Genomic DNA, 12,951 nt, shown 5'->3' with positions numbered 1-12,951 from the left:
CACATTCTTACCTACATGCTTTAATTTTACATTATTGTAAATTTTTACCTGCACATTTCACTAATATTAATAACGCGTGGAGCAGCTTTGACATAAATAATGAAGCTTCGTCTCAGTGCCTGTCCTTGTGTCTCTTCCCCGTGTGGCCAGCAGCCATCGCTGTCCATCCCCTTTGTCCTCTCATTGTCTTTGGCCCTAGTGTGTTCTTCCTTTTCCCCACATGGCTGCATTTGGCTCATTGGGATGAGTGTGTGACACAGAGGCTGGGACCAGCTGGTCATGGGTTTGAGGCAGGTCAGGAACCAACCTCACCTCTTTCATTTAATTATTGCTTTTCTGTTCTTCCCAGTGTTTATTAGTTCTCTGTTCTCCTTGTGAAGCTTGTCCCTTGTTTTATTATGTTCCACATGTTTCTGTATTTTCTAAGTATTGAATTCCTTGTGTGTGTTTCTTACTTTCAGTGTTTGTGGGAGTTTTCCTAGTCTTGTGTTCATTAATATAAGTTACTGCACTTGTTGCCTGTTTTCCCTGCACTGTTGTTATTGGTTAATTGTCTTATATGTCACATCTGCCTCTTTGTTAGTTCGGTACAGCAGCCTGAGCATTAGATTGGCTACAGAAACCTGCAGTTTTATATCTTGGACCCAGCAGTGTGGCCAGTGTCATTATGCTATGTGAGCTCTGTCTTCAGAGTGACCAATGCAGCTCCAACTGGCTCTGGGAATTTTCCGGCTCCCAATAATACATTCGACAGCTCAGTCTTATCATTTATAAAATGGCATTTGACTGCTAAATAAGCTTCCTTATGTATGAATGTCCACATGTCAGATGTTAGTCTTACTGCTTTGGCCTTTCTCACCTCTTCCTTTGCTTTCTCTTTTTCTATCTTAAATGTTTCTGTCACCAAACCCTTTCATGTTTGCCTGTATGGGAGAATGTAGGTTGGATCCAGGATGCCCACAAACTCCCTAAATCCAGCGTTATCCACTATGGTGAAGGGTTGTGCATATTGACCAAAGCCTCATCAATCATTTGTTTCTTGGTCTCCATACTGGGAAAATTATACAGATTATTGGGTAATACCCTCACCCAAATCTGATATTATGTATTCATACAATTAAACTGAACCTTGGACACAATAATGACTAATAATTGTTGTGTTCGCCGAAAAGCGGGCAGCGCACGGACAGGCAGGCAGGCAGGATACAGGGCAGAACTCGAGGTTTAATCAGGGAACGAAGCACGAACATCGACTAACATCAATGACAGATCAGGGACACAGACTAGACTTAGACTTAAAAAGACAGGATCAAATCAAAATAACAAGACACAGCTGGGTACGATCAAGGAAGCACACGTGGATAATCAGGGGGGCGTGGCACACACGAGGATATTAAATATTAAACCAACATCCCAGCAGATTCTAATTTTTCAGTATTGCAGGAGAAAAGATGGAATAGAATAGAATAGAATACATCTTTAATGTCCATCAAATTTACATCAGATGGAAATTCATCTTTGACAGTGACAAATTCAACACACAATACAAGCAACACTATACACAATGAACATATGTCAATGCAACTAAAAGTATCAGTCCAGTTTACTCCAAGCGAGAAAGTTAACATAAATAAATGCATTTAAAACAAAATACATAACATACCAATAAAATAAAACTAGCCGCTAATTCATTTATCTAAGAAAAATAGTCTTTGTTCAGGATGGTTACAGCCGATGGGATGAATGACCGCTTGTAGCCTTTTTTCCTAGCTAATGGGACTACAAGTCTCCTGCCTGATGATTGGAAGGTACAGTGAAGTGGCTGAGTGAAATCTTGATAGACCTGTTGTGCCTTTTTTGTCAAAATCTGTGAGTACAGGTGGGAGAGTTGATGTTGTTTATGTCCAATGATTTTCCACTCTTCAGTTTCTCCTCAACCTTGTCTTCATAATTCAATTGGGCTTTTTTATTAATCGTCTAGTGTCCTTTGTCAGCTCCTTTATTCTTCCTAAGTCACCCTGCATAAAAGATATTTTCTTCACATTTAGATGGTATTTAAGTTTCTTACTAACCCATGGTTTGTTATTTTGGTAGATTTTAATTTCTTTTGTTCCAATTACTGAGTCCACACAAAAATTAATATAGCTAGTTACGGTGTCATTTAATAGTTCATAATTGCTCTGACAGTCCTTATCGCTTAGAAACAAATCCCATTCCGCTGCCTCAAAACAGCCCCTCGGTATGTCCACCGAGCTTTCTGTCCAGGCTTGACAGTGCAAAACAGTCGGTTTAGTTCTCTTTAAGGATTGTCGATACTTTGGTAAAAGGTGGATGACGTTGTGATCTGACAGTCCCAAAGGTGGGCGGGACCGGGAAGCATAAGGACCTTCCACGTTCCCGTAACATAAATCTATAGTTCTGTTCATTCTTGTAGGACATGTGACATATTGTTCCAAATTAGGCAGTAATGCAGAGACATCACATCTGTTAAAATCTCCCAGTAGGAAGACGGGATCATCAGCAGAGTAATGTAGAGCCTTATAATACTTAGCAGCAATCCTCTCTGCCGCGAGTTTAAAGTCTGGCCTCAGCACATACACCAAGATCACTGTTATCTGACCAAACTCACGAGGTAAATAATACGGTCTGAATGAAACAGTCTTTAATTCATAATGAGTGGTGCAATCGATGTCACGTACCGTGATATTTGTTGCCCAGCTGGAGTTTATGAACATACACAGTCCACCTCCAGTTCGCTTTGCCGTCTGTATTATATCCCGGTCACAGCGAACTAGAGAATATCCATCTAAACTGATATTATTGACATCCTCGTTCAACCATGTCTCAGTAAAGCAGATCAGGTTAGCCTTGCTGAAATCCCTATCGTACTTTATCAGTGCAGCACGTTCATGCATTTTGTTCAGTAGCGAGCTCACGTTGGAAAGAGTTACTGTCGGAAGGGGGAAGCGGCTTCCACGGCATTTAAGCCTGTTCCGAATCCCACCTCCTTCTTAATGCTCCATCGAGAATAGATTATTCCAGGAGGGCTAAGGGGAAATTTCGGAGGTCCTTTGAGGGAATACCGGAGATTCAGTAGTTCCTCCCTGGTATAGACACGAGCGTTGGATACCGGATCGCCATGCCTCGAGTAACACATTTCTCCTCCATGTCCGCTTACAATATCCCAAACTATTACAAGGGCAAAAAATAAGTATAGCAATCTTAATCAGCGTATTGTCAAATATAATTATCATGCAACGAAGTAGACAAACATACACAATGTCACTGCCGCGGGTCAGCACTCGCGCATGCACCCCTGCATTATTGTTGTTCAGAATACAGTTTACTACACAGTGGCCCATTCTCAACTGACATGCGATCTGACATCAATCAAATAGGACGTCAGTTGAGTAGCCGGTCCTGCAGTGCAGCCCAGGACACATTCGCCTTCACCTTGCTATAAGAATGTGGCCATATGCAGCCCAGACCACCTCCCAATGTGGGTTGAGTGATCGGATCTCAATGCATCTTCAATGCATCCTGGGTAATTAGCGCTGTCCACTTGTGATTGGATCACCCAGGATGCATGTTAATACCAGGTGGAAACAGGACCAAAGGGTCTATGTCCAGTTTATCCTACCTACAGTCAATAAATCATTTACGAACATCCATCCATCTATCCATCCATCCATCCATCTCCTAACCGGTAATCTGGGTCATGGTCAGGGGGAGTGCCTGGAGCCTTTCCCAGGCAGCATAGGGCCCAAGGCTGGGGTCCACCCTGGACAGGATGATAAATGAATGTGATCTCAGCTAATGAAACAAACTTCTTTTGTCGTATTGTTTCCTATCTGTAGAAACAAATGGGTGAAACACAGAGGGAATTTCAGCAGAGAATTCAGATGAGAGAGAAGGAGCTGCAGGAGCTGAGAGAGGCTGTGGGCTCAATCACAGTGAGTATGAACCTGAGGAGAAGATAACAGCTGGCTTGTGATCATATTGAATCTTCTTTCAGATTCAACAGATTGCAGATTTACAGACTTGCGCGGATTAATCAAATTAATGCTGCTGTGGGTTATTCTGGGTCAGTGGGATAAAGTTGCTAGATTACAGAGTTTAACCAAGTGTTGCAGCAGTAGTAGCTTATTTATTTAAAAAAATACCATAAATGCCCATTTGAGAAAAATGCAGCTTTTCATAATGCAGCATAATGCAAATAAACACCAAGAAAGTCACCTATGAAACTGAGACCTAATGGTGACAACCAACCTGCCCCTTACAGCCACCAGTCTCTGCCAAATCCCTGCAGCTGACAGTGTATGAGCTTAATGAGTGATCATTTCCAATCAGTGCTGGCTGGGTTTCAGTACCTGAGGCATCCAGCATGGTGACGCTCCAAACCCCAGTCCTGTGCTGTTTTTATACCTCCTGTCAGCTCACATCACTATTGTACAATGAGGCTCTCTGGAGTCTCAAAAGGGGCCAATTGTAATTTACCGTCCTCTGCTCCCTGTATTACCAACAGAGCTCAGCACAGTCAGCAGTGGAGGAGAGCGAGAGGATCTTCACTGAGATTATCAGCTCCATTGAGAGAAGACGGTCTGAGGTGACAAAGCTGATCAGAGATCAGGAGAAGGCTGCAGTGAGTCAGGCTGAAGGAGACATGGAGAGACTGAAGCTGGAGATTGATGAACTGAAGAGGAGACACTCTGAGCTGGAGCAGCTTTCACACACAGAGGATCACATCCATTTCCTCCAGGTAACAGAACAGCTACTTTGGCAATAAGAAAACCAGAGTATTCAAATGAATGCATATTGCCATTTGTATTTCAGCTAGTCTGTCATTGGTCAGATGTTAATGGTTCTGTTAATTAGATTGCAATACACATTTGTATTGATGAAGCGGTTTAATCAGACTGTGTGTCTGTAGAGGCGCCAGGCTCTTCCTGTCACTCCTGAAGCTGGATTTGGACCCAGAACCTCTGTCAGTCCAAGATCTGATTTTGGGAATTTGAGGAAGGCGGTTTCTGAGCTGAAAGACCAACTGGAGAATGTTTGCAGAATGAAAATGGCAGAGATCCATCACCCAGGTTAATAGATTTTCTAGTCTGTTCATGTTAATATAGACCAGGGCTGGCCAGTCTTACCCAGAAAGGGCTGGTTTTGCTGGATTACTAATTAGAGGACTGATTGGCTGAAGGGTCTCACACCTGGGGTTGAACAGCTAACCAAAAGGTTACCCCAAAGACCTGCGTACACACTGGCACTTTGCGGGTAAGATTGCCCCCCGATGTGGACCACGCAGAGAGAGTATGCAGTGCAGTCAGCCTCACATTTGTGTGACCAAGTCAGTTTGTTTTCAATAAGTTTAAATCTTTGTGATAACTGGTGAAAGAGCCTCACATTCTACTGGCTGCAAAACCCAGATCACATGAAACATGTTTCTTCTACATTACAAAAACCAAAAATATGTATTATGTGTAATTTACCATGATTTGCAGTTTGTTAAAATGCCTGTTATTGTCCATCATAATGATAATACCCCACTGCTGTTATCTCCACAGAGAGTGAAGTCCATCTCCCACAAGTAAATTCCTTTTACTCACATCCCTTTTTCTCTCTGTCTCCTTCTAGTTACCAAAGACACCATCCTACCGGTATTAGTGCCCAGGACCAGAGCAGAATTCTTACAATGTGAGTCTGTTCACACACACGCTTCTCTCTCCCTGTATGAGGTGGAGTGTGTTTTATTGTGCTTTATTGTGTTTTATTGTGTTTTATTGTCTTTCATTTTCTTCTGCTAGAGGAGCTTCTCTTTCTCTCTCCCGCTGCCTCCTGGTCTTTCACATTTACATGAGCTTTTTATCTCAGTGGACTTTGAATCCAATTGCTAAGTAAGGCAAGTTTATTCAGGGTGCTTTTCCACTGAACCAGGTACGGTGCTTTTGGTTCTTTCCCTTTTCCATTGACTTCTGGTCAAGTACCAGTACCAGAAGTTCCAGTACCAAAAGCACCATTGGAGCTGGGATACTTTATCAGTACTTCGGAACTTTGGTGTGGGACTTACAAACACGTTCATTGTTGTCATGCCCGGCTCGTCCGCTTCTCGTGTGTGCCACGCCCCCTGATTACCTACGTGTGCTTCCCTGATCGTCTCCAGCTTTGTCCACTTACTTTGATTAGTCCTGTCCTATTTAAGTCCTGGTCTTACCTGTTTCCCTTGTCTGTCATTGATGTTAGTCGGCGTTAGATGTTTTTAGTCCTGAGTCTCCCCATTAAACCCCCGTATTCCCTGAATCCTGCCTGTTTGCCTGCATTCCGCTCGCTCGCCCACCTGTGCGATTACCCGCGTCCAGCGAGATCGTGACAATTGTCAATTTAAAAGACAATTTTAAAAAGTCTAAAAGCCCAAAAAACAAACAGTTAACTAAAAAGAAGTGACATTGTAGAGGCAGCGTATAACTAAACTCCTGCTAATTTAATTTATTGAAACAAAGCAGCAACAGTAACGTTTTAAGCCCTGATTATAATGAGCTGACAGTGTTAGCAGACCTCAGGTCTTCAGGAAGCTTGTTCCACAGACAGGGAGCACAGAGACTAAAAGCTGCTTCAGCCTGTTTGGTCTTCATTCTGGGACACTGAGTAAACCTTCAGGGGTCTGGATGCTTCACAAGGTTCAAGGAAGTTAGTGCCATTTAGTGCCTTGTACACAAGTAATATTTAATTATTAATCCTATGATGCTCAGGAAGCCAGTGCAGTGACTAAGGACCTGTGTGATATGCTCCACTTCCTTGGTGTTAGTGAGGACTCTGGTGGCAGCATTCTGGATGAGCTGCAGCTGTCTGACTGATTTATTACCAAGACCTGCAAAGACACCATTTCAATAGTCTAGCCTGCTGGAAATAAACACATGAACAAGCTTTTCCGTATCTGGTTTAGAGAGAAATCCTTCTCTCTCTCTCTTATTGGGCTGGTTTCAGCTTCCGTTGGGTGGATCTTAAGCAGACCTTGGGCTGGACCTGGGAACACTGTACTGATGCCTCATTTCCACCAACATGGAGCCGGTGCTGGGCTGGTTGTCACTTGATGCCTTTTCAGAAGCTGCCTGCGTCTCCACCAGTTTAAAAAATGAACATAGGTGACAGTGAGAGTAAAGGTTCATATGTATTCCGTTTTGTGGGATTTGTTCTTTTCTGTTCCAGAATAAGTTTTTATAAGCTGCCATTGTGCCTTTGACCGAATCACAGCCATGATATATCAGAGTATCTTCTCATATGTCATTGCTTAATTATACTGCAGTCATAAAGCATTCTAAACACAGCTATTAATATTTATGAAAAAGCATAACACATTATACCCATCATTATAATGCTTTATGAATGCTTTATGACACACTCAACTATAAGGCACTATAGATACCTTCATAATGCAATACAAAACATCCTTAATGCTTATACCGACCATTATAATGCATTATGAAGGTATTTATAGTGCATTAAAAATGAGAGCTTCTTAAATAATTCATTATGCATAATAAGCATGCCTAAAATGTGTTATGCCTTTTGATAAATATTTAAAGCCATGATTATAACGCATTACAATGGATTATTATTTGTTGTGATTTTTTTTTTTAATTACTAACAACATGGCCTTAAGTGTTCCAGAGATTTTATAGTGTTCCGTAATCTGAGCAAATGGAAGCATGTAGATGTTGAACAAAGAGGCTCGGTGAGGATTAGAATTGTAATTGGTGATCAGTGTTGACACACCACAGCACACAGTGTACAACACCGAAATGTGTCCTCTGCATTTAACCCATATGTGACATGGTGACATAACAAGGGGCAGCTAATTCAGCGCCCTGAGAGCAGTGCTTTGCTTAGGGTCCCTCAGCGGTGCCTTGCTGGTCGGGGATTCAAGCCAACAACCATTAAGCCACCACTGCCCACTGCCAATAACAGACCCCTGAGGAACTCCACATGTAATTTCTGTTCATTCAGATTCATAATTACCCTTCTGACAGAAAGTAGTGCCTGACTTGTAAAAATAATTCAAACCCATTAAATAAGGCGGCTGCTCCACCTCCTTCCCTAAGTGCTCTAGTCTCACTGATAAAGGGCAAGTAGGAGTAGCTGGTTTGATTAGGGCTGCTGCATAGTTTTCATTTGACCCCATTTCAGTTTAAAGCATAAAAATCAAAGTTTATCTTGATAATTAAATCAGTCATTAATAATGAGTTTCCAGCCACAGACCTGATATTCAGTAAAGATCAGTTTAATGTATCAAACACATTGTCTGACCCAGTGTGTAGGTGACGCACAACAGGAGTCAGATGAGAGAGAGTAGCTGTGGGCTTTGATGCACTTTGTTCCCTCTGAAGTCAGTCAGAGCAGGAATGGCTGACACTGGGGCTACTCCTCACTGCCTAGTGTGGGCTGTAGCTATAGCAGGGGATCCAAACCAAGTAAGCGGGGGGGGGGGGGGGGGGGGTAAGGGCCCAGCCTGTCCTAGATGTCATCATGCACTATAATGCTGAAAGCTGGGAAACTGCCCTCGCTTTGTTTGGGTAGCAGGAACTTTTGGTATCACTCAGTAAGAGCTTGTCAAGACCTTTTATCTGCATCCTTATCTTGTGTGAGCTACGGTATCTATGGGCAGTGAGGTCCGGGGCAGGTGGGGGGGGGGCTTCCTTCCTTTACATTTGCTTCATTAATATTGTCCTAAGATGGCACCTGCAGTCTTCCCCAAACTGGTTGTGACACTGAATATCTCCTAAGTCTGTGCTTTAGGGCCATGACTTCACACAGCGCGACTGCACTTGCGTGCGTAGTTTACATCTATCTGGAGGACTGAAGGTCATGTCCACCGGGGGGCAGTGCGAGAAAACCATCTTGGTCGGTTCCTTCGTTTCCAGTCTCACTTGTTAGTATGAGGTTGTGGCATTAAATGTTGTACAAGGACGAGGGAGTCAAGATGGCGCTCTGAAGAACACGCTTTGAGTAGAGCTGCAAACCGACTTGTTTTGTTTACCGTGTAGTATGAACTACATGCAGTTTTACTACTGTCTGGTTTTATTTAATCATCCAGTGACTGCAATAATTATACATAGTCATGATGACAGGCTGTGAAAAAAGAAAAAAATGATGGAAGAGATTAAACAAGAGATAAAACAATAGCACCTTTTCAAATCAGCCGCAAACTGATTTTTGGCTTATTTCTAATGAATTAGGAAATATTTAAACAAACATTATACCTTCACCATTTTCTGACCACCAAGCCATTGACATCCAGGTATCCATATTGTCATCGTCTATCCATCCATCCATCCATTTTCCAAACCGGAAAATCCTTACTGGGTCGCGGGGGGTCTGGAGCCTATCCCAGAAGCAATGGGCACGAGGCAGGGAACAACCCAGGATGGGGGGCCAGCCCATCGCAGGGCACACTCACACACCATTCACTCACACATGCACTCCTATGGGCAATTTAGCAACTCCAATTAGCCTCAGCATGTCTTTGGACTGTGGGGGAAACCGGAGTATCCGGAGGAAACCCCACGACGACATGGGGAGAACATGCAATCTTTGTCATCGTCTACTGGATATAAAATATCTTCAAACGGGAAATTAAACAGTTCAATCTTGAAAAATAAAGAAGCTATTTTAAATACAGAATGAATAATTGACTTACACTAGAACAGACCCAATACAGAAAAAAAGTATTGCAATAATAACATGATGTAACAAAATTTGTCAGAAGGTTTAGTAGTGACTTGGCGTGAATTGGAAGAGATGAAGAAAACTAAATTATAAATCAGATTTACTGCTTTAACCTGCAAACCAGTCAACCATCTTACTGATACAGAAAATAATGTAGGAGGTAACTTACAGAATAAATTGGATGATTATATATAAACATAAGGCAGAAGGAGCCTTTGTTAGATTGTGGCAAAAATGGCTTGAACAAGGTGAGCAGAACTCAGCCTATTTCTTTAGGCTGGAAAGTCAGGAACAACAGCATTATGCGGGCGAGGATTTATGGAAATGTCGCACATGACATCAAGAAAATAGCCAAATTCTGCTTTACTTTAATAATTTGCATGTCATTAGTCTTGATTGAAGATTTTTGATTTCTTCTCAAACATCATGGGAATAACTGATGCGGATCGTGAACTTTGTGGCGTCCCAATTGATTTAACTGAGATGTCTGCAGCAATAAATTGCTTAAAAAATAATAAATCGCCGGGAACAGACAGTCTAACCTCAGAATTTTATAAACCTTTCACTGAAAATCTTGCTCCTTTCTTACGGCAAATATAAAATGAGAGCATAATAAACTCAGTACTTCCTGCCAAATTATGCCAAAGCATAATCAATATAATTTTAAAACCTAATACAGACTTTCTTTTAGTTGATAATTGGCATCCAATATAAAGTTCTAGCTTTGATTCTGGGCAAAAGTGTGGAAAATGACTTTGAACTGTATTTGCCCTCTCCCTCTCTTTCCTTCATTCTTTTTTCTTGTCCGTTCCTTATTCTTTCTCTTCTCTTTTCTCCCGCTTTCGGCTAGTATAAAAGTATATGAATAATTTCATCATATATTACCTGATGCGATGGGCTGGCCTCCCATCCTGGGTTGTTCCCTGCCTTGTGCCCATTGCTTCCGGGATAGGCTCCGGACCCCCCACGACCCAGTAGGATAAGTGGTTTGGAAAATGGATGGATGGATGGATGTTTAATAAAGCTGGGGAAAAATGTTGTACAATCGCAGCCTCCACAGTGAGCTGCTAATTTTGTAGCCCTGCTGCAGCATCTCTATACAGACACTCCTCACTTAACCACCGAGTTCCAATCCTACAACTAGGTCCTTAAGCTAATCCAGAGTCTTTTTTCATCATTGCTGAAGACTTCAATCAAGCAAATCTGAAGCCAGTTTTACCCAAATTCCTCCAACATGTGAACTTCACAGCTAGAGAGAATCTGTCTGGACAATGTTCACACAAACGTTTGTGAGGCCTACAAGGCCCTTCCCCCCCCACCTCGGCTACTCAGACCATGTCACTGCGTTCATGGTTCCTGTGTATAAATCCCTGCTGAAGCACAACAAACCAGTCGGTAAGAGTGTGGCCAGCTGGTGTATATAAAGTCTGTGATCAATGACCACGAGAGCCGACCAAAGGCCCTGGATGACGAGGGAAGTGCTCACATAGCCCTCACTCTGCCTCATCACTACCTTAACCCCCCCCCCTTTACCCCATAACTAAAGGCCACAGACCGACCCTTAAGCGCTGCACTGCACTTAACACTTTGTCACTCTGACATGGGGGCAATAATAAGAATCCCCATTATTCTCTGTCTGCCCCATTATTCTGCTTCTGTTCCTATTTTCAGCTGTTATACATGTTAGACGTGTTACTGCTGTTACTACTATTATCATACACTGTTTACAATGTGAACTCAGGCTGTTACAGTGTACATGATGGTAAATTCAGGTCTAACTGACTACAGAAAAAACATATTTTTAATATAGTTCTAACAATATTGCACATTACTGTATATTGCACAATCTACTCCTCTTCCTCAGTTGCACTGTCCTGTAAGTCCTTTGCACATTGTCTTGTCTTGTTTTCTATATTGGACTAAGTTTATGTTTACACTGTGGGCCCTGAGCTTCGCCATTTCATCTCTCTCTATACTTATATATGGTGCAGATGACAATAAAGTTCAATTTGACTTTGATCTCAGAGTCTTGATCACAGTGCAGCAATTTGCAAAAAGAGGGAACTGAGCTGGAAGGTGAAGCTTTTAATTTACCGGTTGATCTACGTTCCTACCCTCACCTATGGCCATGAGCTCTGGGTGATGACCGAATAAATGAGATTGTGAATACAAGCAGCAGAAATGAGTTTCCTCAGCAGGGTGTCTGGGCTCAGCCTTAGAGAGGGTGAGGAGCTCAGACATCCGGGCTCAAAGTAGAACCGCTGCTTCTCTGTATTGAAAGGAGTCAGTTGATGGTTCTATGATACCTCTTGGACGACTCCCTGGGGAGGTGTTTCAGGGCATGTCCAACCGGAAGGAGGTCTGGGGGCAGACCCAGAGAGATTATATTATACTACATTATATATAGATTATATGTTATATATTAGATAAGTGGCAAAAAAATCGATGGATGGATGGAACTGTATGAAAAATAATGCTGCTTATGAAAGCAGGCAAGTAAGAATTTCAGGTTAGAATTTCATTGTACCTTGTACGCATGACACTGCTTTCTTAGAAACTTGTACTGCCATTGAATTTTGAAGATGCTGTACAAAGAAGGACACAATAGTGTTCGGAATATTTTTTTCTTGTCTGTGAAAATATACAGCTCTTCTGCACACTCATTCTTAAAAAAATCAAATGCTACTGTAATACTATCTGTACCGTAAGTAAAGAAAATGTTCCGTGACAAAACGTGACCATACTGCCACCCCAATTTCTGGTGGCACTGCACGTCGCGCATGCGTCTTGTTATCCTCATGTAGGTGCACAGACGAAGCCGGAATCAAGACACAAAAAACATTTGGCGGCCAGACTGGTACCTCTCCGCGCACGTACAAGCGGACGTGTTTGTGTAGACTTTTATGATGCATTTTACTCCTCCGCGGACGACCGCCTGCCGCACTCCAAATTCGTCTTTAAACGCCAACATAGATTATTTTGATGAGGATTGTTGTAGTTTGCATATACATATAAATGTGTATGCATATGTGTGTAGACTTGTCCCGAATTGAAAATCTCACGCCAGCCAGTTGATCAAAGTTGGCAGCCCCGTGAACTGCCGCTCTGAATTTGTAAAACGTAGGGAAACATAAATAGACCTCGCGACTGTGGTACGTGTGCAGGGAATATCAGAATTACTACTAATAATACTTAAATAGGACACGTGCGCATGTGCAAAGTACACAGCTT

The 12,951-nt window shown here is 42.4% G+C and overlaps 1 protein-coding gene across 4 annotated transcripts in view; it reads left to right on the top strand.

The window, feature by feature from the left end:
- LOC125724050 (tripartite motif-containing protein 16-like) overlaps window positions 1-12,951 on the top strand; it is a 121,736-nt gene that overhangs the window by 60,314 nt on the left and 48,471 nt on the right. Inside the window, exons 4-5 of one of the 4 annotated variants that reach the window (XM_049000982.1) lie at window positions 4,931-5,090; window positions 5,635-5,694. The exons of 2 other annotated variants lie outside the window; for them this stretch is intronic. In XM_049000982.1, coding sequence (XP_048856939.1) covers window positions 4,931-5,090; window positions 5,635-5,694 — 220 coding nt within the window. The remainder of the gene's footprint in view (window positions 1-4,930; window positions 5,091-5,634; window positions 5,695-12,951) is intronic. One more of the 4 variants, XM_049000981.1, reaches the window with a different exon arrangement.

Source organism: Brienomyrus brachyistius, unplaced genomic scaffold (assembly GCF_023856365.1).
Source record: "Brienomyrus brachyistius isolate T26 unplaced genomic scaffold, BBRACH_0.4 scaffold54, whole genome shotgun sequence".
NCBI lineage: Eukaryota > Metazoa > Chordata > Actinopteri > Osteoglossiformes > Mormyridae > Brienomyrus > Brienomyrus brachyistius.
The sequence above is the reverse complement of the archived record's forward strand: the minus strand, read 5'-3'. Positions and strand labels throughout refer to the sequence as shown.